General features: G+C 47.9%; 12 protein-coding genes across 12 annotated transcripts; 7 read left to right on the forward strand and 5 right to left on the reverse strand.

Annotated features, from left to right (window-relative positions):
- Nucleotides 1–281: 281 nt before the first annotated feature.
- Nucleotides 282–1,650, reverse strand: BO88DRAFT_440451 (sugar transporter; the record flags this gene model as incomplete). The annotated part of the gene is made up of 2 exons (XM_025709788.1): nt 282–975; nt 1,007–1,650. The coding sequence occupies 2 exons, from the start codon at nt 1,648–1,650 to the stop codon at nt 282–284; spliced, it is 1,338 nt and encodes a 445-aa protein (XP_025568999.1).
- An 824-nt stretch (nt 1,651–2,474) lies between these two features.
- BO88DRAFT_448962 (D-mandelate dehydrogenase-like dehydrogenase) lies at nt 2,475–3,618 on the forward strand (the record flags this gene model as incomplete). Its single annotated transcript, XM_025710458.1, has 3 exons — nt 2,475–2,663; nt 2,727–2,802; nt 2,855–3,618. The coding sequence occupies 3 exons, from the start codon at nt 2,475–2,477 to the stop codon at nt 3,616–3,618; spliced, it is 1,029 nt and encodes a 342-aa protein (XP_025569000.1).
- A 195-nt stretch (nt 3,619–3,813) lies between these two features.
- On the reverse strand, nt 3,814–4,578 carry BO88DRAFT_448963 (uncharacterized protein; the record flags this gene model as incomplete). The annotated part of the gene is made up of 2 exons (XM_025710459.1): nt 3,814–3,969; nt 4,015–4,578. The coding sequence occupies 2 exons, from the start codon at nt 4,576–4,578 to the stop codon at nt 3,814–3,816; spliced, it is 720 nt and encodes a 239-aa protein (XP_025569001.1).
- Nucleotides 4,579–5,177: 599 nt separating this feature from the next.
- Nucleotides 5,178–6,433, forward strand: BO88DRAFT_329603 (malate dehydrogenase; the record flags this gene model as incomplete). The annotated part of the gene is made up of 5 exons (XM_025702604.1): nt 5,178–5,246; nt 5,312–5,510; nt 5,587–5,597; nt 5,680–6,019; nt 6,087–6,433. The coding sequence occupies 5 exons, from the start codon at nt 5,178–5,180 to the stop codon at nt 6,431–6,433; spliced, it is 966 nt and encodes a 321-aa protein (XP_025569002.1).
- Nucleotides 6,434–6,756: 323 nt separating this feature from the next.
- On the reverse strand, nt 6,757–7,871 carry BO88DRAFT_448965 (oxidase ustYa family protein; the record flags this gene model as incomplete). Its single annotated transcript, XM_025710460.1, has 5 exons — nt 6,757–7,013; nt 7,084–7,177; nt 7,235–7,371; nt 7,428–7,538; nt 7,595–7,871. 5 exons carry the CDS (start codon nt 7,869–7,871, stop codon nt 6,757–6,759), a joined length of 876 nt encoding a protein of 291 aa, XP_025569003.1.
- Nucleotides 7,872–9,236: 1,365 nt separating this feature from the next.
- BO88DRAFT_410510 (uncharacterized protein) lies at nt 9,237–9,947 on the forward strand (the record flags this gene model as incomplete). The annotated part of the gene is made up of 4 exons (XM_025708005.1): nt 9,237–9,389; nt 9,441–9,641; nt 9,693–9,767; nt 9,819–9,947. 4 exons carry the CDS (start codon nt 9,237–9,239, stop codon nt 9,945–9,947), a joined length of 558 nt encoding a protein of 185 aa, XP_025569004.1.
- A 571-nt stretch (nt 9,948–10,518) lies between these two features.
- BO88DRAFT_421506 (uncharacterized protein) lies at nt 10,519–12,653 on the reverse strand (the record flags this gene model as incomplete). The annotated part of the gene is made up of 6 exons (XM_025708517.1): nt 10,519–11,291; nt 11,347–11,454; nt 11,519–12,020; nt 12,114–12,236; nt 12,291–12,438; nt 12,511–12,653. The coding sequence occupies 6 exons, from the start codon at nt 12,651–12,653 to the stop codon at nt 10,519–10,521; spliced, it is 1,797 nt and encodes a 598-aa protein (XP_025569005.1).
- A 495-nt stretch (nt 12,654–13,148) lies between these two features.
- BO88DRAFT_431606 (ATPase) lies at nt 13,149–16,365 on the forward strand. The gene is made up of 7 exons (XM_025709311.1): nt 13,149–14,723; nt 14,774–15,068; nt 15,122–15,348; nt 15,399–15,405; nt 15,464–15,667; nt 15,723–15,995; nt 16,057–16,365. Exons 1-7 carry the CDS (start codon nt 13,203–13,205, stop codon nt 16,269–16,271), a joined length of 2,742 nt encoding a protein of 913 aa, XP_025569006.1. The 5' UTR covers nt 13,149–13,202; the 3' UTR covers nt 16,272–16,365.
- A 1,617-nt stretch (nt 16,366–17,982) lies between these two features.
- Nucleotides 17,983–18,910, reverse strand: BO88DRAFT_448969 (uncharacterized protein; the record flags this gene model as incomplete). The annotated part of the gene is made up of 4 exons (XM_025710461.1): nt 17,983–18,145; nt 18,211–18,354; nt 18,404–18,605; nt 18,703–18,910. The coding sequence occupies 4 exons, from the start codon at nt 18,908–18,910 to the stop codon at nt 17,983–17,985; spliced, it is 717 nt and encodes a 238-aa protein (XP_025569007.1).
- Nucleotides 18,911–20,355: 1,445 nt separating this feature from the next.
- On the forward strand, nt 20,356–21,059 carry BO88DRAFT_448970 (uncharacterized protein; the record flags this gene model as incomplete). Its single annotated transcript, XM_025710462.1, has 2 exons — nt 20,356–20,400; nt 20,466–21,059. The coding sequence occupies 2 exons, from the start codon at nt 20,356–20,358 to the stop codon at nt 21,057–21,059; spliced, it is 639 nt and encodes a 212-aa protein (XP_025569008.1).
- Nucleotides 21,060–23,226: 2,167 nt separating this feature from the next.
- BO88DRAFT_410515 (NAD(P)-binding protein) lies at nt 23,227–24,132 on the forward strand (the record flags this gene model as incomplete). The annotated part of the gene is made up of 1 exon (XM_025708006.1): nt 23,227–24,132. The coding sequence occupies one exon, from the start codon at nt 23,227–23,229 to the stop codon at nt 24,130–24,132; it is 906 nt and encodes a 301-aa protein (XP_025569009.1).
- Nucleotides 24,133–24,509: 377 nt separating this feature from the next.
- On the forward strand, nt 24,510–25,352 carry BO88DRAFT_484103 (uncharacterized protein; the record flags this gene model as incomplete). The annotated part of the gene is made up of 3 exons (XM_025712266.1): nt 24,510–24,515; nt 24,585–25,061; nt 25,114–25,352. 3 exons carry the CDS (start codon nt 24,510–24,512, stop codon nt 25,159–25,161), a joined length of 531 nt encoding a protein of 176 aa, XP_025569010.1. The 3' UTR covers nt 25,162–25,352.
- Between the last annotated feature and the right edge of the window lie 500 nt (nt 25,353–25,852).

Genomic DNA, 25,852 nt, shown 5'->3' on the forward strand with positions numbered 1-25,852 from the left:
AGAATGGAATTGATATTATATTAAATGAAAAGAAAGAAGGGAATCCTGCTCAAGTGCAGACTCTCTTATACCTGATTCCTGTCGGCTTTTAAGACGGCTTAAAACCCGAGTCGCCATAATCCTCAGGCAGCGAATTGCCGTTAGCGGCTACAAGCATAGGACTTGCCTCATTCGGGCTAGTGGCCAGCACGTGTTGGGTGCAACATGAACTAGTCCCATTCCAGACAGACGCGTGTTTGATTGCGGCTCATTGCTTAACCGTTTCCTTCCTTCCATATCAACTAAGCCTTCTCAATATGACTCGCGTCCATCTTCACATCATCTCCATCCACCTCCACCATATCGATTCCCGTCATCTCCTTCGAATATACAGTAACCTTCCACCAATGTTCCGGATCACCAAATAACCGATCCATCTCCTCCAGCGATCGACCCTTCGTCTCCGGAAATACGAAATAAACCATAAGAGCAACACTAAACCCAATCACCGCATACACAATATAATACCTCCACCTGATCGTCGCAAACGCAATGGGCGTAATCTCTGCAATGACAAAATTTAACAACCAATGGGTCGCCGTTCCAATTGCCGCCAAATGAATCCTCAGCTCTTGTGGTGCGATCTCCGCCGCATACAAGAAATTAGCAGCCAAGAACCCAAGCGGGAAGAAAGACATGTAGAAGAAGAGAAAAAACGTCGCTGCGATACTAGTACCGTACGTGGACCGGTTATCTATTGCCCAGACTGTTCCAGTGAGTCCGGACATGGATGTACCCATCCCCAACGCGGACACGATGAAGAGTGGTTCGCGGCCGAAGCGGTCAACGGAGAGGTAGTCCGAGAGAGCAGCGAAGATTTTCCATGTTAGCACGCCAGCGCTCAGGATAGCTGCTTTCTCTGCTTCGAGGCCTAGGGGTTTTTGGAAGATGGTTTTGCCGTAGTAGGTTATCACGTTGGCACCGGTCACTTGAGCGCTGAAGTTGACGGCAACGGCGAGGAAGAGACGGTAGAACAGGTCCCCGTTTGAAGAAGTTGACGAAACCGTATTCTGATGTAGATGATTCTTGGAGAGCGAGAGGGATGGTTTCGATTTCGGCGTCAATCGCTTCGTAGCTAACTATGTGCTTGTCAGCTAGTGCGTGCATGGCGGCGCGGGCTTCTGCCTTGAGGCCTTTGCTGATGAGCCAGCGGGGTGATTCAGGGAAGGACATGGTAAATGCCAGGAGCAGCAGGGTGAAGACGATTGGTAGTGCTAGAGGGAGGCGCCAGGATACCTGACTCTCTTCTACAAACGAGAGACCCACGTTCACCCAGCTAGCCATGGCAACTCCTGAGGCAATTAAAACGCCGATAACAACGACATTCTTCCCTCGACTCTTGGGCTTTGTGCACTCGCTCTGCCAAACAGGGATGACAGCGTTAACACCACCAATCCCGATGCCGGAAACTATACGTCCCACGACAAGTTGAGCTATATGGTAGTACGTAGCCTGTATGACTAGACCGATGGTAGCTACTGCAGCAACGGTCATGAGGGATTTGCGTCGTCCGATGCGGTTCCCAAGCTGGGTGATCGAGAGGGCGCCGATGAGGCATCCGATGGTATATATGGCGACGACGGTTCCCATGAAATAGATGGTTAGGAACATTATTGGGAGTATGGATGTGTGAACATGCCCTGGATGGTTGCATTGTGGTTCTTGATGGAACCTGTGGTGTTACTCGTATCTATCGGTGGAAAATACTTGATGAATGATGGGTAATCGAGCACTCCACCTATTTTGGATTGATTGTAGCTGTATAGGAGAAATGCAGGGGCAACTATAAGACATATACGGGCTCTAGCTAACGATGAGCCGGTGAGACTTGCGAAAGTCATATTGGCGAGGAAGTGGTGGTAGACAAGATGGGTGCAATATATAATTTGATGAAACTGGGCACATGAACGAATAGCCTCTGATTATGAGATCCAGCGAGTCTCTCGATAGAAGAGAACAATAAAATAAGAGGATCTAAAAGCAGTTCTTAAATAACACAGCGTATAGTATCTTACACACTCCCATAACATTCAACAAATTCACGTACTGTCAAGCATCATGCGGAATCAGACGCTATGAAGCTCAGAAACTTGGCTATACCCCGCAAAATTACCCCAGATTGCTCCATAAGCATGCATTCAGAATGTACAAAGTAATACATAGCACATAATATGAGCATCGAATGTTGTGAGGATGAGCCTAAACGTTTTGCCATGGCACCGAAATCTGAACCATGGGTAGAGGAGGTTTAGCCGTAACCTACTCCGACGGCAAATGCCCTGCTCGGGACAGACAACCGTCATGGTTAATCTTTTCTTGAAAGACCAAATTTAAGATAGATAAACGTAATACGTTGGTTGCCAACAAAGCCACAGAACATGAGGCTCGGACAGAAAGCAGCGTGGACTCTCTTCCCTCGCAGCACCATCAGAACCATGTCTTCGGCTAAACCCCGCATTCTTTTCTTCAATCCCGTGAGGCACGCAGTGTCGTTCTACGAGAAGCTCCAAGAGCATGCTCACACAGAGGTCGTGACAAGTAAAAGCCGAGAAGAGTTCTTCAAAGATGTCACAGAAAAATACAAAGACATTTTCGCTATTTATCGGACATCTGCTAGCGGTGCAGTATGTAATACCCTCACCCAATGTACAGACTTCTGGTCTCAGTAAACTAATAAGGTACTAAAGGTAGCCGGCAAGTTCGATGCCGAACTAATCAACCACCTCCCATCGAGCTGCAAATACGTCTTCCACAATGGAGCAGGTACGCGAGTCATGTAACATCCCAGAAAAACCCCACTGACAAATGACTACAGGCTACGACCCCATCGACACCGAAGCCTGCGCCAAACGAGGCATCATCGTCACCAACGCCCCGGACCCAGTCACAGATGCAACCGCTGACCTAGCTATCCTCCTACTCCTGGGTGCTCTGCGAAACCTTAACCCAGCACTTCGCTCCCTCCACGCCGGGACCTTCAAACAAGGTGTAGGTTTTGGCCACGACCCCCAAGGAAAGACGATAGGTATCCTTGGAATGGGCCGAATTGGCCGTGCTATCAAACAGCGCTGCGAGCCCTTCGGCATCAAGACCGTCTATCACAACCGTCGTCCTTTGTCTGCTGATCTGTCTGCCGGGGCCGAGTACGTCTCGTTTGAGAAGCTGCTTACTGAGAGTGACATCATCAGTATCAATGTTCCTTTGAACGCGAATACGAAGCATTTGATCGGCGCAGCGGAGATCGCGAAGATGAAGCGCGACGTTGTTATTATCAATACCGCTCGTGGTGCTATTGTCGATGAGGCTGCTATGGCTGATGCCCTGGAGAGTGGGCATATTGGTGCTGTTGGCTTGGATGTGTATGAAAGGGAGCCGGAGGTAAATGAAAGGCTCGTGAAGAATGAACGTGCGCTTTTGGTGCCGCATATTGGGACGCATACTTATGAAACGTTGGCAAAGATGGAGGAGTGGGCGATGGAGAATGCGAGACGGGCGATCGTGGGTGAGGTGTTGCTGTCCCCGGTTCCGGAGCATTGGGGGTTTGGTAAATGGGAATGCTTAGAACAGTGGATAAATTGATTTGTCTGTCAAACGGAACTTTGTGTTTGTGTTTACATTTCAAAGAATACAATTGTGCATTGGGTTGTTTGCATTAGCGGCTGTCTTAAGGTGATCTAATCATCTACCAGAATATATAGAGTATTTATTCTGAGAATGCTTGCATTGCATTTACATATGAATCATGGTTCAGACATACATCACTCGATCATTGCATCACGGCCGACTCTGCTGGCCGAATCGCACATCGTTAATTGTGCCAGCGTTATGTCCCATCTGGATTCCAAATTTCTCCCCTGTGAAGATAACACAGTTATTGTAGGTAATCGTAGGCTGATTGGCCTTGACAACGGTTTCACTCGAAAGACCATCCTGGCTAGCATAAGTCTCTTAAAGGAGTGACAGACCAATCTTGACCTTGTCCATCCGTGAAGCTTCATTTTTATAGATCCCGCAGTGCTTATTTTCCGCTGGGAACAATTCAGTCAAATCGTCGACCAGACCACCTATGTCTTGGATCAACCGCGAGAAATCCTTCATCTCGTAAATGGCCGGGGCCCTATCCTGGTTGACAATAAATTTACCCTCCTGCCCCTCGATGATATCATTGACTTGCTGATGAGACGATTCAGAGGTTCTGGCCAGCTCCTTACTGGGATCCATATTCGGAGATGGGGGAGTCTTATTCCTGAAGCAACCCGAAAGCTTATCCGCTTCCCTGATCAGCTCCAGTATTTCACCGAGGAGATCTTGCATTTCTGGAATGTCTTCACGAGCGAGATTTATTTCATGAGCAGACCCCACATCATTTAGATCAGTCAAACCCACAGACCTCCCCCACCTAGTTAGGCGCAACTTAACCACGTCAAGTTTCAATAGACTCGTCCGGGCTTTGTTGCCAAAGCTATTTCCGCTCTGAAGTGACTCCAAAAATCTCAGCGCTTGGCTGAATAACTTGGACTGCTCGGACAATTGGTCCATGATTACTCGCTGCATACCCAGCATCTCAGGAGAGCTGTGCTGTCCACAGCAGCCGGTTGCCAACTACCACTAATACATGACCATCAGGATATAGTCAATCGTACCGACAACGAAATTAGGCTTCCGTGTATTACGTATGGCCAGTATGTCACCCCAAAATTAACAGCCGGGTAGCAAAGAAAGGCCATTGCTGAGGAGCTTTGTGAAAGGCTTCGGAAAACCATGAAGAACCCAGGATAATGTGAGTTTCTCGAATCTGACGTAGTTTCTCAATACCGGTAGAAACATTGGAATCCGCCCGCATTCTAAGCCAAGCTCAGGAGCTATGACCTAATTTTATGGGGTTGAAATTGAAGAACAATCAGCCAGACATGCTGTGTCGAATTCCCCTTGCCAGCCGGCTATACTTGGACCGTGCGGGTGAACGTTCACCCCCCGAGCTCCCAGCATGTTTCAGGAAGTGTACTACCGGGAGAATCACCAGTAATAAGAACAGAATATCTGTCTACTCGATTGCTAATGCAGAGTCTCAGACATTAATATCACGTCAATACATCTGCAAATTCGACCGGGATACAACGACCATACCAATCATCAACATGGTGAAAATTGCACTTCTTGGCGCCGCGGGCCAGATAGGCACGCCCCTCAGTCTTTTATGCAAAACAGTATGACCAACAAAAAATTAACATGAATGAACATGTTACAGAATATGCTGGCTGACACTGTCCAGAGTGATTTATTTGATGAGATTGCTTTGTACGATATTGTCCATGTACCGGGCATTGCTACGGACTTGATGCACATCGACACCAAAGCCAAGGTTACTGGCTACCTTCCCGCTGATGATGGACTGAAAAAAGCCCTTACCGGCGCTGATGTCATTGTGGTCACTGCTGGTATTGCGCGTAAACCGGGTATGACTAGAGATGGTGAGTGACGAGTACTATTTACATATATATATATATATATAATACTAACCAGTTACTGATGTGTGCCGGCGTCCAGATTTATTCAAGGTGAGAGAACAACTACCCAACTGAACCTAAATATATATTTGTGATGTTCTCACCAGAATAACCACCATCTAACTAAAACTAGACAAATGCTCACATTATCCGCTCAATCTTCACCGAAGTCGCAGCAACATGCCCCAAGGCATTCTGCTGCGTCGTCACCAACCCCGTCAACTCCACCGTCCCCGTCGCCGCCAAGACCCTCAAAAGAGCAGGTGTCTTCGACCCGACTCGTCTCTTTGGCGTCACTACCCTAGATGTCGTACGGGCATCTACTTTCGCCGCACATGCCACGAACACCGACCCCAAAGCCTACAAAGTCCCTGTCATCGGCGGCCACAGCGGAGCTACCATATTGCCGCTTTACAGTCAGGCCCAACCACAAGTCACTCTTGATGAGGAGACTTTGGCGGCTGTTATTAACCGTATGTTTCCCACTATACAAGTATGCGTCACCTTCGGGAAGCAGATGCTAATGTAATGGGATTGAAGGGGTGCAATTCGGCGGTGACGAGATCGTGAAGAGTAAGCAGGGAGCGGGAAGTGCTACTACATGCATGGCGTATGCGGGATTCCGCTTCGTCAAGGCTATTTTGGCAGCCAGGGGTGGAGAAACTGTTACCGAGGAAGCCTATGTCTATCTTCCTGGTGTTCCTGGCGGCGAGGAGATTGCGGCTAAGCTTGGGGTGGATTATTTTGCTGTTAAGGTTGAGATTGGAAAGACAGGCGCTTCGAAGGCGTTGTCATTTGGTGGGATTTCAGAGAATGAAAGTAAGCTTCTGGGAGTTGCTATCGAGGGGTTGAAGAAGGATATTGCTACGGGGTTGGCTTTGGAGTAGAGACAGCTTACCGTCTTGAGTCTACCTGATAGTAACCTATGGGGTGTATGTATTTTGGGTTGCTTTGTAGAGCTCGATACAATGCCATGAAACTATAGATCATGCTCCATCTCATTAACTGGCCCCCGCGTAAAGAAATGGAATTCTTGCAAGAAGTGATGACGCATAAATAGGTTTACTCCACTATATATATGCAACAAATCATAGTAAGAAAATGTAGAGAATTTGCCAGAGGAAGCACAATCTTAAAGGTCAATTCTGTGGTGAGATGGAGCACAATTGAATCAGTTGTTTGCTCATCACTGAATGCTACTGGAAGACCTTCAAGGAGGTGGCCACATGCCATCGACATGATCCGGCTTTCTGGGTATGGGGTATTCCTCAACAACCTTACCGTCTTCCCACCTGGCACTAACATCGAGCTTCTGGTTCAACGCAAAGAACGTGTCCCAATTCTTGCAGGTATGGTATGTATTGAAGTTTGGGTACGGGATGTCTAGGCCTTGCACCCAGTTGTAGGTCACCAAGGAGAGGTCATCGTTGCACATTAGGGTCTGACGAAGGATATCAACGCAGTGGTCTGGGAAAGCTGTTAGCTGTGTGCTGTACTCCGCAGCTCGAAAACGAAAGAGATTGATTGTAAGACCCACCTAAGTGAAAGAAGATACGCTCATCTGTTTGATTCACGAAATGCTCATCTTTGTCTTTGTAGTAATCCATGTGGATACCTTTCCGCAGTAGATCCTATGAAGTGACACGATCAGCTATATCGATCAACACGCACATAGTCACTATACTCACAACACAGTGTAATTGGTGAAGGACGTCAAAGGTCGCCATATACTCTTGGTCAGGGCCAGCGCTTTCGATTCGTACTGCAACATCAGGATGGTTGTTCAGTGCTGTCAGCTGCTGCCGACTGATGCCCATTGCACCTCCTATCATAGAATATTAGATATCAGACAATGGGAAGATAGATCTTCTGATGTCTAACTTGTCAAGTCATGCCATTTGGCATCCACCTCCGGCCCCACACCGGCGTAATCCGAATGTGCGCTATAGAATTGTTGTTTCTCGTAGACTATTCCACTTTCAAAGCCTGGCACTGTACATGACCTGTCAAAATATGCGTAGAGAAGTCGAAACAAAAGATGTACCTACACCAGTAATCTGTAGGCTTCTGAATGAAGCCTTCTTGGCGGATATGGGGCGCGGTTGTCCAGAGGTTGAAAACAAGCATCACAGTGTTCAACATTAGTAGGATGACACAGAACGACCCGAAGAACAAGTACTTTCGGCTCATGCGTGGACTGGGTTGAACCACATGGTCCTCGAACGGCTTGCTAAGAAACACTCGTCTGGCTTCGTCTTTGTCAAGACTGCTGCTCCCGCGGCAGTCACTGCCATCGTCAACTGGACAATATGCGGCATCCTTCATTTCTGGATTTCTTATTGTTTACAGAACGGCCTCGGAGTGCCTCTGAGGAAGAATGGCTCGAGTGGCTCACAATACCCTCGACTCAGGCTATGTGTTCGGTCATATAAACCCTCCCAGTAGCCCAACCTCGCGAGAGATGATGTCTTGATTGGATAAAGTGGTATTTGTCACATTTCATTAGGTCACCAGAAGAATGCGTGGCGTCATATCGATGATCTTTGCCCATTTTCTGGAGTGTAAGCGCTATCAACACATAATATCAATTTATAGTCGCAGATCACAAGGGAGATTGTGGACGGAGGGTTCACGAGCGCTACGGCGCACATAATAGGTGCTGATGGTAGCATGGTACCGAATCTGGTTTCGAACTGAGTCCGCGAGGCTACCTCTTTTACAAATCCTAGAGATTGATCATCGGTTGCCCTTCTGGCTTACCTGTACTATATTTGAGTTGCAAGTATACTACTACATCTAATCACTATTTCGTGGCACTTATTGATGCTGATCGTTGGACTGTCACACACTGTATCTGCAGCCAGGACAAAGCAATATCGGAGATTATAACAACTGTTTTCTTCACCGGCGGGTGTTAGGAACCGCTTGAAAAAGTAATCTACAAACTTACCATGACTGTTTCTTCACCCGCATGTCTTGGAAACAATAGGAAAAAGCAATATAGGAGACTGCAATGGATGTTGCCTTCACCGATCGGCCTCGCAAATTGTAAAAAGACTTCATAGACGTAGTACAGCAGAGGTCGAGCCCAAGTTTCCATATGGTAATGACTACTCTATCCTCATTGTCATTCAATGTGTGCTTTTCCGAAATGAAGAAGACATGTAGTTTCTCACCCCAGAAAAAGCATAAAAGGCACCCAATCTTAGTCAGATATGGTACAATGCATGGTAACTAGTTAACTAGCGCAATGGGTGAGCATCTGGCCTCAGCCCAATTTCCTTATTGAGCTCAATATTGCATGGACCCTCCACCCGCTGCCTCACAATATACACGATATCGGGACATATCTCTCCAGTTGTCTGATTATATAGATGCAAAATATCATTTCAGTGTAACGGTCAGTGCGTTGACACATGACAGTAAGTCCGGCCCCCGCACGGGCATGATGGAGACAAGCATTGTTGCCAGACAGTTGAAACGAAAACGCATATCGAAAGTGGTGAGGGGCGTAAATGCCTCATAGAAATGGTCCACGATGTGAGACCAAACTACAATATATAATGTAGACCCAGACCTGGAATCTAGATGCAATCTGAATATCTTAAGAACAACTACAACAAGCCCCACAAGCACAAAAACAATCAACAAGCACACTACCACCACCAATAAGAAAAAAAGTTGAACAAAATGCGTTCGTTTATCTGGCTGAGTGCACTTATCGGGCTTGCCATCGCGGCACCCGGAGCGTCTATTCCGGAGGAGAACGACAAGCGGGAATGGCTTGATGGCTACGGCCGTGGCGGTGGAGACGGCTACGGCGGCGGTGATGGTTATGGACTGGTAAGTAGCAATTCAGCTCATGAAAGCAAGCAATTACTTAGATATTACCAGGCTAAGCGAGAGTGGATGGACGGCTATGGTCGTGGTGGTGGTGATGGATATGGCGGTGGTGATGGTTACGGTCTAGTAAGTGGCAATCCAGCTCGTGGAAAGGAAGAAATACTGAAGTTATACCAGGCTAAGCGGGAATGGCTCGACGGTTACGGCCGTGGCGGTGGTGATGGATATGGTGGAGGCGATGGCTACGGCAGAGTGAGTGACTCCCGCATTGTGAAAGGGATAAGGATACTGACATTATACCAGGCTAAGCGGGAATGGCTCGACGGTTACGGCCGTGGTGGTGGTGACGGATATGGCGGCGGTGATGGTTATGGTCTAGTAAGTCGCAATCCAGCTCATGAAAGGAAGCGAATACTTAGATCTCACCAGGCTAAGCGAGAGTGGATGGACGGCTACGGTCGTGGTGGTGGTGACGGATATGGTGGAGGTGATGGCTATGGAAGGGTAATGCCCCTCCCTACCTTATCGCGCAGTGAAGATGCTAATGAAACTGTATAGGTGTAGCTATAGCGCGTTGGCAGATGACAAAGTCTGCAGGAAACTGTACTTGACGTACGTTTTACTGTATGGTTCATTCACCAGAGCCAGACTTTTTCATCGTTACGCTTTCGACGGATGTATCCTGTTGCCTGGCGCAGCATTCAACATGCAAGGTACTGTATCCGTGCGAATTCCGACAAGGCTTTGCCTTTTCCTGTCACTTAATCTTGAGTCTTAGTGCTTAAATGGACACAAGTCATAACAATTTTGATCTATAGCGAGGAAGTACCTATAAAAAGACCCCTCGATGTTCCATTGTAGTGTGCATCTTTAGTAAGGTATTTTCTGAGTACGTAATCGCCATTCATCTCATATTGGATAGGGTAGATCCAGGATCAAGTTCTGGAATCATGGTATACTAGATGGAACACTACTATAAAATGACAGGGTTAACTTTGTGCAAAGGAAGATGATAAAAATAATGAATCTGGAAGTATTCTTTTGAAGAATAATGATACTCCCCTGTTTAATGACTTAATATATCAGTACTGGACCAGCTTCCCAAGACAGGAAAATATCATCACATACATTACCAACTGTTCATCTCGGCAAATATGTCTCCCCCTCCATGCAATTGCCTCCCAGGTCCTGCTAAAGCCATGCGAGAAACATCTATTCGCTCATCCACCATCATGGCCGGCAACAGGGTATGGCTGTTTCCATCGGTCGTGAAGCATACCTTGGAAAGCCGCAACCTCTCCTGCTCACGCAGCATGGCCACAAAGTCGTCGAGAATGTTAATAGTACCGCAGCTCTCTGCCATATGAAGTCCATCAATGACCCATATAATTGATGGTGGTGCATCCACCAGGAGGCCTCCGATTATCCTCAACGCAGTGGAGGTAGATCCTATCGTTCCATCAAGATTTTTAAAATGTGCCAGGAGCTCTGGGGCACCGTGGAAGTCTGCGGGGAGCAGACGCGCAAGTTGTGCGATTATGGAGTACAAAAGCGCGATGACACAGGCTTCTTGGCTCGAGACATCCGTGTCGCGATTGTACCTTGGCTTACAAAAGAATGAGATACAGGGGATTTGTGCCCTTGTGCTCAGAGCGCACAGCTGCATGGCTGCCAGGGAGAGGTTGGACCTATGATTAAATGACGGGACCCCCTCGAGCCAGATCATTTTCGACCGTGGGCTCCTGATCCAGTCCTGGATCTCACTCAATACTTCCTGTGGAAGTAGAGAAGATGGAATTCCTCGGAGTGAATGGGAAAGCTCTTCTCTCCCATCGTCAGTGTACTTCATGAGGGCTGTCGTGGCTTTCTGAATGTCGTAGCGCGCGCATGTCTCATCTGCGTCTTGGATGGTTTGTTAGGAAGGTAGAATAAATCAGATAAATGCAACAATATTTACCAGAGTCCGACTCAGTCTTCCATGTCTCGACTTCAGTAGCTTGAACATCGGTCGGCTTAACATCTGTCAGGCTCTCCCTCTTCTCACGTATCTTTAGCGACTGTGGATCTAGCTCACAGATTAGATTACCATTCTTAAGTTGGCTTAAGTTATGGTCAGGTAGTTGTCCTACCGTGTTTAGCATTCCTCTCAACCTCTTGCAGCGTTTCAAGTGAGCATGCTCCCACGAGCTGACCCAAGTGGTGAAACTTCGCCTGCGTCGCATTTCGGTCGTCGTCTCGACTCTCACTTCCCACAACGTGAAGATATAAGAATTTTCCAGAGACGTCAATTGGCCGTGGGCTGACAATATCGAGCACTTGGCCAAGCTTGCTGCTGATTCCCAGGACCTGCTTCTCTGCCAGATGTGCCGCTTCGTCACGGATCCGTGCAACCGCCGATTTCATGCGATCAACCAAGTCCTTGACCTCATGGTCATAAGAACTCCTATCAATGATCGTCCGATATCGATGGCGCGGTCGACTAAACCATGACATTGCGTTGCAGAGGAACTCAAAGACCATCACGTAGTAGTCCACGACGAGCGTCCTCATGTCTGCGCTGTCCCAGATATCCGTCTTTTTTTGGACGAGCCTCAAATCACTGCTAAGATCGACCAAGGCGGAAAAGAACCCCTCAGCAATTCACCTATAATTGGCACATATCTAAGTACGCGCAGGTGTTTTGAGCTCATGGCCAACTCGTGCTCTCCGGATGTGATCGCATACCTTGACGACTGACGAGATAACACCTGTGATCAGACTGATGTACTTGTCTCCGGTCGGGATGAACTTGAACAGAAAAGAATGGTCATCCATCATCTCCAGAAAGTCGATAACATAACTCTTGACCTTTCCGAGTCATTTATTTCTCTTAGCCTGCCAGTCCATTTGGGCGTCCTGGACGATGTTTCTCAACGTGGCAATATTCGGTATCTCTGGGACGAGTGGATTAGAGCCCACTCTAGAATCTTCTTGATGATGCTCTCGGAATCGCTGCCAAATCTCTACAATGCTCTTGCGACCATCTTCTAGCCGCCTCAAATCTGCGTCACTGGTGATTTATTCAGTCTCAGCATAGTAGTGCTACGCGAAAAGGCATGCCTGGTTGCATGATGGGCCTTACTCTGTGTTATCTCCGAATCTGAGCCATTTGTCCCATTGTTCCGCCTGCACCCGAGCCTGTATCTCTATCTCATCCCGCTGTTTTATCGTGGTACTCAAGGCCTGGGTGAGCGGGTTGTTGGGCGTCTCCTGCTCTGCCTTCATGCTATATCGCCTGATCAGAAAGGATATCGGTGGTTGTTGCATTGCTTTCTCGTCTACCTGGAGCCACATGAATCCAAGTGTTGTCGGATTTTAGTAGTATGTGGCGTGTTAGATATAGGAGACGAAATGGTGATGGAGTCGTCTAGTGGGGCGGAGAGAACTTGGGTATTGGGCACTGAGAGATACCCCATGTCTTTACGCCCCCACTCAGCCTCTTCCGTGGCCGTTTGAGAGCCAGCAGACCAGTCGCCAAGGCTGAGACAAACAGGGAAACTTCGTATTAGCATGGGTGGTATGGCCACCGGACACGGGCTCATAAGCGCTGAGCGTGAGAATGGAGCGCTAAGTGGAGTGCTAAGCCTCTCAGCCTCCACAAAATGGTGGAATCAGAAGATAAGCCATGCAGTAACCTTAAGCCAGAACTAATAAGTTTAGTGGTATAAAGGCGGACTGACATCACTCCATGCAGACACCCAGAGTCGACTTTTTCATGATCAATCAGTTAAATGTCGATCTAGCGACTTGTATCAGCGTTCGGCAAAGAGGACCATGAACCACGGCGCCGCAGGAGACGTGACTGCCATCAGCTTAGGCACTACTTTGGTTGCAACTCCCCCTACCAACATGAGCATAAGTGTGAGTACAGAATCAGAATCCGTCTCATCGAATGGCAAGACACATACAAGTACAGGAGCAGACCACTCTCCGAGTTCCAATTTGGAGGAGGATGCTGCTTCGGAAAAAGTGACAGAAACTGGTGGAGAGGGAGGTGTTTCCAGTGACGATGCCAAGAACCAGTATGAGGATAATCAGGTGTCATGGGCAACATTATACTGTCCGGAGAATGGGCGATCCCATGCGACCCTCCTAGATTTTGGATTTGGCGAATGCCCCAAGTGCGGCCAAAATTTGACGGTCATGTGGACGCAGCCCACATGGGCTCAGCAGGAGTTCAATAACCCACAAGAACACAGCAACGAACAGGATGACAACCAACCAGGACCGCATTTGCCTAAGAACAGCGAAGCAGAACAATTGGCTCCAGCGCCCGAGGTCCACGAGGACTCTACAACTGATCCTTCTTCCATTGTGACCTATTGCCTGGAATATCTAGACGCCGGGAGCAACATTATCACCACAGTGCCATGGTCAGGTCCTTTCAACAGCTCAGTCATTCAAAAAAGCGTCGAGGTCAAGCAGCGCGTTATCTTCAATGTCACTACGGTTTTGGAAACGTCTGTGCCCCCGGACCCGCACAGATACTCAAATGAAGTCGAAGGCCTTCTACACGATGGCATCATAACGAACCCGACCATCGAGGTTGGGGTCCGTTCAACCCGTATGACCATCTTCTCCAAGACTCTTCTCAATGCTCTGGCCCGTGCGGTAACTTACTACCCGGCTGAAAGACTGGGTGGGGAGTATCTCCAACTCAATGAGCCATTTTGCTTAGTCGGTCATCATCTTAAAGAGCTTGAAGCTTACCGCGCGACATATCGAGAAAACGATGTTGGCTCCCCACAGCCAGATGGCGCAGACCGTGATCCTGCCATTCCGATGTGTGACAAGGAGACATTTGATCAGCTAGGCCTGCTGCTTGATTATGTAAAAGACTCATTCTATAAAGATCGTCTCCCTGATGAACTAGCCCGACACACTCAGAACCGTTGCACATTCCGAATGCTGTGGCTACTCTTCAAGCCCGGAGAAACTGTGTATATGGAGTCTGGGGGTCAACTGTCAGCCTACGTGGTCCAATATATGCAAGTTGATAAGACGTTGCTTTCATCCACCGGTCGCAAGTTTACTCATCCGTATATTGTTCAACTGTGGAATCTTGACTTCAATGGTACATATGTCGGGAGGCGTTCCAAAACCGTGACTATCGCACACTTCGATGGTGAGCGACAAGTCACCTCGCTCAAAATATTTCCGTGCCACTTCATCGATAGACAGGATAATGGAAAGACTCGGAGGCATTTGGAGGATCTCGGGCGGAAATGGTATGAGCTTCTCCAGGGAAAGCAGGTGTTCTACTCGGGCGAGTTCCTGGGTCCAGCTAAGCGACAGGTAAGCATGCGTTTATTACCCGCATGAGCCATGCTGACTTCTCGTGGTAGTACCAAGGCCGCGTCTACGTGGACTCAGCTTCTTATTTTGCACAGCACGAATACACAGCCCCAGACATCTGTGAAGTCGAGGACATGGGTGACGGACTAGCCAAATGCCTTTGCGAAGAGTGTCGTGGCTGGAAACCTCACCCGCTGCCTGGCTTCCGGTGGGCCGCTTATGATCTTTTAGACCCGAAAGTCGATATCGATCTCGAGCTTCCTGAGTCTCCCGAAGGTGCTCGTCATCGCTACTTACTCTGCAGCCGGGTACTTTATGGACTTGTGTTGAAGTCCAGGACATGGGGTGGGTGCTACCATGTCGAATCTAGTTTCTCAATGACTCGCTAACGGGCGCAGAGGAATTGAACGTCTCGTATTGTAGGGAGCCGAAAGTGAACAAAAGGGCTATTGATAGCTTGGTTATGCCGGAAGCAAGGAAAGAGATGATCCGCGCGCTTGTGCAGAAATACACAGATTCTAGAAGCGACGAACAAAATAGATCTTGGGGAGCCGATTTCATTGAAAACAAAGGCGAAGGGCAGATATTCCTCCTTCATGGCAGTCCGGGTGTGGGAAAAACCTTTGTAAGTTCTATCCTCCCCAGATATAACCTGAAACCTACTGACGGCCACAGACTGCTGGTATGTCGTATACGCGATCAAATGACAGCACGTCGCTATCATCACTGACCCAACCCAGAATGTATAGCCGAATACACCGGACGGGCACTACTATCGCTGACCGTTGGAGACATCGGTACAGACGAAGTCGTAATGGAGAACCAATTGTCCAAATGGTTCAGACTAGCCGAACAATGGGGAGCGGTTATGCTCATCGATGAGGCGGATTTTTATCTCGAGAGGCGACAGATCACAGATCTTAAGCGCAATAGTCTGGTATCCGGTAAGTTTGATAGATTTATACCCAGATAACTCCAACTCACACTTTACTCCAAAAGTATTTCTCCGGTGCATCGAATACTATCGAGGAATTCTATTCCTGACGACTAACAGAGTCGGCCACTTCGACGATGCCTTCATCTCTCGAATCCACGTCGTCATCCGGTACGACAATCTGAGCGAAGAAAACCGGCGAACGATCTGGGAGCAATTCTTCGACAAGTTGACCGACGAGCGCCATGACTTTGTTGTGACTCGACGTGCAAAGTCCTATGTCTTGGAGGATGAAGTGATTAGCAAAATGCAATGGAATGGACGGGAAATTCGTAATGGTATGATCCTTACCCACCATAGCTCTTCATACAAACAAAGAAACTGAGATGATTTCTCTAGCGTTTCAAACAGCCGTTGCCCTCGCCGAATACCGTTTTTCTCAAAAGCAAGACAAGTCCAAAGACGACGGCCCGACATTGGATCAGCGAGACTTTGAGCAAGTGTGCAACATGACGAGGGACTTCAAGCAGTACTTGACCACTGTGCATGGTATTGATGAAGAGGGTCGCGCGTTTCATGCTAAGGCTAGAGCCGGTAATATTCGCCGGACTTGATGCTGTAGAAATCGTCTGCCCATAAAGGGAACCTAGAGTCTCGTACAAAGCCAAAACAATACAAACATGCCAAATAGACATGGTATGATGTCAGCCATACCATCTAGGTCATTCATATATCCCCTCCATTTCCATGACTCACACCTTACCATCCCATTCACCAATACTTAGGTCATCATTCTGCAACTTATCAGTCTACAATAGGGTACCCAATCAGCTCCCCCTATTCACCGAGAAGTCGAGACAATCGCGAAAATCCACTTTACCTGACAGACCAATCATTCGACGCGCTGGTGACGCGTGGACGTAATTACTATAGAATCAGATCAAATCAGATTAGATTGTCTTCCAAGATTGTGGCCTGGGGTATGGGGCAGAGTGGTTGTCTACCGTAATGAATGATTACCTTATACTGCTAGCCATAGACGCTATATCCAATAAGTGAGGTCAGTGTTTTGAGGGCGGTTTTCATCTCGTGTTGTGCTTTTAGCTTGTTTCAGGTCTTTGAATATACTCCCGGTATCACTAATAAATTAGGGGTTGCAATCCCCGGAGCTAAGAACGGATCAGCTAAGAAGCCATCATCATAATTGATTGTTAATCTGCCAGATGATGGCACTGCATTATCTACAATATTACGTCCTATCTCGCTGATATGCTCAAGTACCAAGAGAACCATTCTCAACTGCCAGCGATAATGGAGTGCGTCTCAGCAGGTAACACTCGTGAATTATAAGAACGAAATAGTGGTCAGGGTTCTTAAGACTCTATATGAGTGTTTATTCTCCTAGTGCGGCCGGATTCCCCGCCCCAAACCCCAGACCTTGAACATTTTTTCCTCCCTGTATGATCGAGATTAAAGTTCTCCAATGTCCACGGTTAGTATTAGCGACCCTTCAGAGCCGATTGTCCGCCTCACAAAAACGAAATGGCCTCTATAATTATGGGGGTGGGTTGATGTTTTTAAAGCCCATATAATCGAGAAGATGCTTATGGTAAGTCAAATTACGGGAAAGTATGCTGAATTAGAGAAGTAAAGGTCACTGGAAAACAGAAACGGGCGGTATGAGTAACTACTTGCGGAAGTAGAAGAAGCGCCCGCGCCGCCACATGCTTCTCCAACACCATGACCTTGTTCTCAGTATAAGCGGAGGATCCGCCGCTATACCTAGATTCTCCATAACAGCTCAGCAAAGGAAAGTCAGATGCATTGGATGTCAATCTTATCCATATAATTTAGGATAGACCCAAGGTGGGTGGGTCCCGGCTTGGCCCGACCAATTGTTCGAAGGCCTGGATAAGGCCCTTCGGGTCGTTGTCGCTCAGTCATTCAATTTCTGAGGGGCCAATACATCCGGCTGGGGTATAACAAACGCAGTCTACTCTGCGAGCAAGGACTTTGGTATGTAGCGTTAGATAAAGTTGTGACTTGAGGGGAATTGTCATCAGGTGGGTTTTCCGCAGGAAATCTTGGGATAGAAGGAAGTCAGTATCTATATACTTTACTGAGTAATGGACAATGCCCTATATTGCCAGTGTTGTCATCGCTCCTTCTAGTGCCCGCAAGCCATTGAGACTGTATGATTAAAGTCCACAATCAGATTTCCTTCATTCTACTTCATATCTCGTGAACGTCTTTTCCCACACAAAGTTAATAATACAGATACAGAGGACAGAATACATCCGCGCCAGACTCTCTTCGTCATTCATCTCACTTGCTGCCCTGTGCTTTCTGATAGCTGTGGCCATCATAAGTATAAGCATACTCACCAACATCAAATCCCCACTTGCCCTTGCCATTGGAACCCGGTTTGCAGATGGCATCATTTTTGTTAGGCTTAGCGTTGTTGTTGTTGAGTGCCTTGCAGTAGGGACTGATTGATATATGAAATCAGCAGTTGCCAGAAGAATAGTAAAGAAAGCTTAGGTGTTCCCTTACCCTAGCTCTCCTGTCCATCCTGTAATTTCGAACCAGCTATTCTTACCCTGGTGTGCGGATTTGATATCATACATATTGTAGAAGCTGTTGATAGAACCGCCTTGCGAGCGCTGAGATTCTGTGGTTACTGGGAACAAGATTGCCCTGCTTGGTGATCAGTACGCTAAATATCTGTTACCGCCAATTTACCTACTGGTAACCACCCTGAGTAGTTGATGCGTATGGAAACTCCTCTGGAGACACGTATTGACTGCCAGGTATCTTGACCTTGGCCGCTGTCGGGTTTCGGAAGGGACCGGCCCCCTTGCCTCCTGGAAAATACTTCTTCACGCCGGCGTCCTTTCGGTTCTCATTGCTCTCTGTTCCATCTCTCTGGCTGAGCAATGGAACCAAAACTGTTTGTTAGATGGATGCCGAATCTGGGTTGGTGCAATGAGTTGCCGTCAGAGGCTGACAATATTGGTTCTTTCCCCAGACACAGAATAGCATAACAGTCGCCATCAAAAGGCAAAGCGTTATCTCGCTTAACCTCCATTACCCCTGAAATAGGGTTGCTTTTGCTTGAACCGGCAACAGGGGGAGCACGGCTCGCCAAGTTGTTAGTAGCAACATCTTCGGTGGCATAAATCGGCGCTGCGTAGGTTATATTTATGATCCTCGTATAGAAGACAAGTACAATGAGAAGACTGTAACCCCGCATGGTGAAAGAGTATATAGATTGTGTAAATTAAAGAAAGCCCTGGATAGAAACTTGGTTGTCTTTCTCGTCTATTTCTTGATGCTTGACATGCTCTCGACAGCTACGTACACGAGCTAGTTGGCTCTTATATTTCTGATTTGATCTCTCAAGGTGCCACATCATGGCTGTATTCAGGGGCAAGCCTGAAGCACCTCACTGGGGCTAAACTGGATGGCTTTGCCTTGCATATGTGAAGGCGAGCGGTATAGCAGTGAGGAAACTGCGGTTCAAAATGGGAAACTAGGGACCAGGAAAGATCAAACATGATTGATGAAACATGGTGTCACTGTGATTGGGACATTTTTTACGATTGAAGGGGAATAAGCTGATCAAACCCTTTGCAGGCGATACTCATCATGGAAGAGCATTGTTTGAAACTAGCTCATGGAATAGAAACGTAAGGGGAAAGTAGTAGGATGAGAGAACAGGAAAATAGAAGGCAACCATTGTCAGGGGTTTGAGTCTGGATATTTTAACGGCCCGTCGCTGTCAGGTCGGCTGCATAGGGGCCTTGATTGCTAGGTATGAGTGAGTGGTTGGCAAACCCTGGGAGATTATTGGTTCCACAAGTAGTATACCTGAAGCCTCAGAATACCGACTTTGCGAGAACCTAATGTTGCATCGGTCATCAATGGCAAGAATTGCCAATTTAGGGGCTGATATCACCCAGATAATCATAGAAGTCAATTATTGTGATTGTGCTGAAGTATGACTATTCTCGGGGTGACTGTCATCCAATGCTGGTCGCACAGTATGTTTTGGAAGATGCCTCTACACTTGATCTCTGCCTGCTCAGCATCATAGCAAATAGGGTAGATATACCAATGCCTTGGTATGTGCCTGTTGGGTGCCCAGAGACAAAACCGCACTCGACTGGCTTAGGCTTCCAGTTGCAATGGTTCCAGAATCAGTACAACAATGTCAGACCGGAGCTCTCCTCTGAGCCTCAGCGAGATGTATTTCAAGTTCCGGCTTCACACTGTTGGACAAAGAAATTTGTGAACCCATCGCGTCTGAGAATGGTAGCCGGATCTTCCCCTCCTTGGCGCGTTGGCTTATGTGAGACTCACACATAAGACTCCCTGATAATCCCTGCATTCCCTGTTCACATTGGCTGACTGTGTTACTACTGGGCGGTTAACTTACATGACAGCTTTTAGCCCCAGAGCTGCAGCACCTCACAGGTAGTAAGCCCAATAGTCAAAGGCGGTGAGTCTTACGTGTAGCTTATCTTCGGATATTCACCATGTACGCGCCTTACCCAACCTGGCCATCTGGCAGATGCAGGAATTATAAAGCCTCTATTGCGGCCGCGTCTTCCATATTCGAAACTCATTCCACTGATGAGAAGCTGTTCACTGATTCCTTCCGAGATTGAAACTACAACACCTGTTACTCCAATCACAATGTCCGACATCATGACTTTTTTCACGGCGAATATGCCCGCAAGTGTATGATTATAAGAGTCCATGTCCATGGCCACGGCCGGGGCAACCTAGCTAACCGTTCGTCCCAGGTATTCAATCAACTCTTTGAAGAGAGCCAGACGGCTGAGAACGCGTGTCCTTTTCTTACACTTATCCGTTATCCAGAGCAGGAAGAGGTGGATGACTGGGGAACGAAAGCACCCATCCAGGATTTTGAGACGGGATTCCTGGGCAAAAGCGACGATGAGCTTCGTCAATACTTCCGCCGCTTCTTGTCCGAAAGACCAGGATACAAACAGGGGAATATTGGTGGACACTGGATGGCAGAGCTCGACGAGCATTCTGCCATTGAGTCAACAATCGTGCTACACTACGGGATGAAGAAATCGACGTGGGATTATATGCATGAATATGAGCCCGAGGCAGAGATCTTTGCGGATGGGAAGCTTTGTGATGACGGGTATATCTGGTGGAAGTGGAGAGTCCCGTTCAAATACTCCTATAGCTTCTACATATCCATCGAATGCTGCGACTTTGAGGTCATGCAATTGTTCTGCCGTCCAGATTATCGGGACTCGCGGGGACTCATCGATTATGAGACCTGCGACAAGATCATTCGCAGGGAGATTCCAGACCCTTTGCAGACTGTGGGAGGAGAATGGGATGAGTCGCCTGACCCGTGATTTTGAGGGCCACTATTGCCGATCACGGAACAGCATGGTTAGCGACGGTTAGGGGACGCCTGGTAGCATAAATATAACCTAGTCATGCGAGAACTCGATCTGATTCAGTCCTTATTTGTAACCATATTCCTTAACTGGATTGAATCTGTTAGAGTATCACAATGGGAAGATCGACCTGAAAAGAACATGGTTTAGTCACACTGTGAACAATGTATTACCTATTAAGCATGGCCAGCTCAATTCAGCAGGCGGTCTGAGTACAAGTACGTGATGAAAGGCTGTTGACCTACAATCTATCGTTATACTGGCTTCGCTAGGTTATTCACGAGGTGTAATGATACAGATCATTATTATTAACACTGTCATGTAATCATGTGCTCTAACAATGTCCACAAAATTTAGGGTTACGTCTCCGATATCTACCCTGACGTAAAGAATTTCTAGAGACTCACCTCAGTAACCTGAGTGCGTATTGGATAGCAACCCTCCCCATTAATGCTTCGACAAAAGACGAGACCAGCAGAACGGAGGGCAGTATTGCCTGTGCGAGGTTTTAGAAATCGGTTGAAACAGTATAGAAGGGGGAGGGGTTGGGCGCTATCTACCAGACAACCATGCTGCGCCGCTAAGGCCGACAGCCTGCGCGATTCGGTATCCAGATGGATATGTGCTCATTGTCTAAGAAGAAGACTAGTCACTGGGAGGATAGTGAATTCAAGGTCAAAGAAACAAGAAAATTGATATCAGCAACAGAGAAGTTCGAATTACTAGAATACTTGCGGCCATAGAAAAGGGAGCTATGACGAAACGATGAGTGAGGCCACGGTCCATCCTAATAGTAAACGACATGGCCAAAGTGGGCCCCCAATTCACGAATAGCAAAGCTTTCCAAAGGCCGTCCAAAGACCGAGCCAGTTGAAGTCGTTCCACCGGTTAGTGCTCTTGGCGGATCCCAAATTATATGTTCCCGGGGCCCACAGAATCCTTGTAACACCTTAGTCCGAAGTGGGCTTTGCGTTGATATAATGGATATTGAAATCAGGAGGTGGGCGTATGAATAAACCCTTGGTTTTGGAGCATATTGTCTAATACAGCTTGAGGTTATAGCTTCTTACGGCTAATAGAGTACATATGCAACGAACCAACGCAGTACACCATTCTTCGAAATAGGTATCGTTTAGAGCAAGCTATTGAATACTAGAAACACAAAGTCAGCGTTTAGCACGAGGAGTGTTCTGCGCCTTCCACAGCATCAACCCTCTTGCTGTCTATATCGCCAAACTATAGCAAAACTGCTTCACAGTCTCAGAGATACATGCCCACAGCCAACAATCCTCCCATCAGTGGAAAACCCGTTCGAACCATATTCCAAACTCCCCAACTAGTCATTGCCGCCTCAACGTGATCGCTTTCACTATTGGACTCAGCTGCTGCCGCATACAATATTATCTCCGATCGTTTCAGCACTATAATTGTGAAGGGGACGATGCCCAGGCATGCAGTGGCTGCAGCGAGAAAGCGGTTGCCCTGGGTTTTCAATCCCAACCACCCGAAGCAAGCCGCCGAGAACAATACCAATGGCGTACAAAGCTTGTGGCAACGACGATGCACGTGGACCCACCGCTGTGCAGCCAGGGCGGGGGATTCTCGAACGTCAATAAGGGCAGTGCTAACACCAGCAAATGAGGAGGTAAAGATTGCACCTATCAAAGGGGGGTGGCTGTGAGTAAGTCTCAGATTAATTGAATAATATGTAGTTGGAGTTCAAAGCTCAGTCAACTTACCGGCCACAAACGACGAGGAGATTACTCCTGTTGCGTGGATGAGGGACGAATTATTCGTCATCTTGGGGTACGCATTCAAGTTTAAGCGAACTAGATCGACTAACGAGTGAAAATTCAGCACTATTGGTCAGTTCTTATACTGTCGCTTTGAAATCGGCATAGTACACCGGCGTACAGGATAGTGCCTACGCGGGTCGACTGCAAAACCCGAGGGGCGGACTTAGGGCTAATTGAATGCCCGCTTACAAACCATTAAGACTCAGAATATCGTCGGTCGAATGACGTGGTTATCTCCTGAGTATATAGACACATCAAGATCCTGTAAACAAAGCTGCGATGAGCGCTATCAGGTTCATTTTTACCACTTTAACTGCTGCCTCATCATGCTGAAGTATAACAACATCATCATCTTGGGTGCTACGGGGGATGTGGGCTCCGCAGCCGCTCTGCAAGCCCACCATGAGGGAGCCACGGTTTCGCTGGCGAGGCGCAACCTGTCCAAATCCATCCCCCGACTCGCTCATATACCGTTCAAGAGATATCAGGCCGACCTGACCCGGCCCAGTACCCTAGCTGCGGCCGTTTGCGACGCTGGTGCCAAGGCGGCTTTTATCTATGGTGTGTTCGACGACCAGGACTTTATGAGAGGCGCTCTCCGTACTCTCAAAGCAGCCGGAGTTGAGTTTGTGGTCTTTCTAAGCAGCTTTCTCATCCTCACCGATATTCACAACGTGGACCCCTCTGACATCGTTCCCTGGGAGCACGCCCAGGTGGAAATTGCACTTGAAGAAGTCTATGGACGTGATTCGTACGTGACTGTGCGACCGGCCTTTTACGCCAGCAATCTATTCCACCAAAAGCAGGCCATCCAGCAAGGCGAGGTGAAACTTCCCAACCCGGAGGCGAAGTTTGACTTCATCTCCTCGAAGGATATTGGTCAGGTTGCTGGGACGATTCTAGCCCACGGTGCCCAGGAACATATTGTGCGACTCTTGGGACCCGAGAGGATGACTTTGAGGGAGGCTGTGGGAATCATTGGGGAGGCTCTGAGTCAAATAGTCCGGGTGACCGCAGTCTCCCGCGAGGAAGGTGCTGCGCAATTGGAAGCCGCCGGTGTCCCGCCCCCAATGGTTCAATGGCACCTTCATAACGTTATCGACCGTGCTTCCTTGTATCTTGAAAGCTCCGAGGCTCTCATAACTGGCGACAATATTTCAAAGTATGCCCATCACCCTCCACAACGCTTTCGCGACTGGGTGGAGGAGCACAAGGCACAGTTTCTGGACTGATTTAGACTTGTACTGGAGACAAAGAATCCGAATCGGGAGCTCTTTTGAACTCGGTCAGTCGTCGGGTCTGTCAAAAACGAGGGCTTTTCATATTTACCAGCAATTATGAATCTTGTATAGAATAGATGAGATGAGACCTGGTGGTACCTATATTGGTACTACTTAAGAAGCATTTAACCCTTGTTTCAACACGCCCAGTGGCTGACAACGGAGTCATGTGATTTTCCATTTCCGGCTTTACTAGCATATTCAACGCTCCCTTTTCTGCCATCCTTGGAGACCCCTTATATCATTACTACTTCCCCATTTATAATCTAGTTAAATCATCCCTAATCATCACCACGCCCTTCCCATTCCAAGCTTCCAGCCCCATCGACATGCAAGTACTTCTCCCCCACCTCATGCATCGCAATGTTCTCGCCGCCACTCATCACCAATTGGGTTCATTGTAGGGCGAGACGCCGGCGCAAACCGTCAGCTCACTAGGTCAAGCGCTGCGAACCGTCGGTGGCCTGACCAAGCCAAGTGGCAGGGGGCTGTTTATGTTCCATTGTCTGCTGGCGGGGAGCTCGTCCGCTGCGATTATCGGCATGCTTGGGGCTACGGTCATGGGCTATGCCTTTACGGCGGGCGCTGTGGGATTTCTTGGCGGCTCCTGTGTAGGCTTTGTTTTGGGAAGCATCGGCTACTACCGTACTTGTGCGCGGCAAAGCTTGATTGCCTTCCTCAGGTACCCCGATTTACTCCGGCACCATATCGCCATTGACTTCGGCATGCATGGAGTGGACAAAGCCTCACTGTTTTGGGGCACCGACGTGCAAAGGACTATGTCGGAAATTCAGAGTGACTTTTCCCTGCAAGGGATGTTGGTTGCTGCTTGGCATTCGGCGGTGCCGGCCATCGAGGTTGGTTTCGAATCGAGTTTCGGTGTAAGGATGTTGGTAGTGAGCGAAGACGAGCTGACCAGAAGAATCGAACCAGGAGATTCAAAATATGGAAGAGGCCCGTCTGGTGGCCAATAGTGCCTAGGTTATGATATACCAGGAGGCAGTATGATGCAGAGCCATTTACACTATCGGTGCGACCAAAGAATGGATTTTAAGATTGTTCGAGATACCTACTAGTTAGGTTTAGCAACAACAATTTACTAACGCAGTCTGTGTGGTACATATGCAGTGGATAATTGACTTTATGAATCTTGATTACAGATTCTTTTTGTGCAGCTTAGATATAGTTGTTCATTTATAATGGTATATCTACTGATATTCCGCATATTCCCGCCATTCCTTCATGAAGCGTTTCGCGTTCTTGTTGCTTTTCCGGAGTCGGGTGAAATCCCGGAGGTGTACCAATGATCGGTATATCGTTAATCGCATCAAAAGACGGGGCGGCCCTGGTGATGGCCCGATGGTATTTAGACCGTGTGGATAGGAAACAACTTATTTTTTACAGGCAAAACTTATTTACCTCAACTTCCGATTTTATATATTTAATAACCACTTGACTAATATACTAAATCTCACCGTATGTCTTTCGAAACTCACCAACTCAAACAGGCATCTCAGCGGACTATCACGCGGGGAATACCCGTCGCACCAAGCAAGGGCGGGCAAAATGCCGGAGAAGGAGCCGAGCTTTAATCTTTTATCTGCCACCCAAAGGCTCCAACGCTGATTGTGGACAAAATCTTGAGCGATAATCAATAGATATGAAGTGGTCG

The sequence above is a fragment of the Aspergillus vadensis genome (genome assembly GCF_003184925.1).
Source record: "Aspergillus vadensis CBS 113365 unplaced genomic scaffold BO88scaffold_1, whole genome shotgun sequence".
NCBI classification, from domain to species: Eukaryota; Fungi; Ascomycota; class Eurotiomycetes; order Eurotiales; family Aspergillaceae; genus Aspergillus; species Aspergillus vadensis.

Coding starts and splice junctions, on each gene's coding strand:
- BO88DRAFT_431606 (XM_025709311.1), top strand. CDS start 13,203: ATGAACCACGGCGCCGCAGGAGACGTGACTGCCATCAGCTTAGGCACT. Junction 14,724..14,773: donor TGGGTCCAGCTAAGCGACAG/GTAAGCATGCGT, acceptor TTCTCGTGGTAG/TACCAAGGCCGCGTCTACGT. Junction 15,668..15,722: donor GCGCAATAGTCTGGTATCCG/GTAAGTTTGATA, acceptor TTACTCCAAAAG/TATTTCTCCGGTGCATCGAA.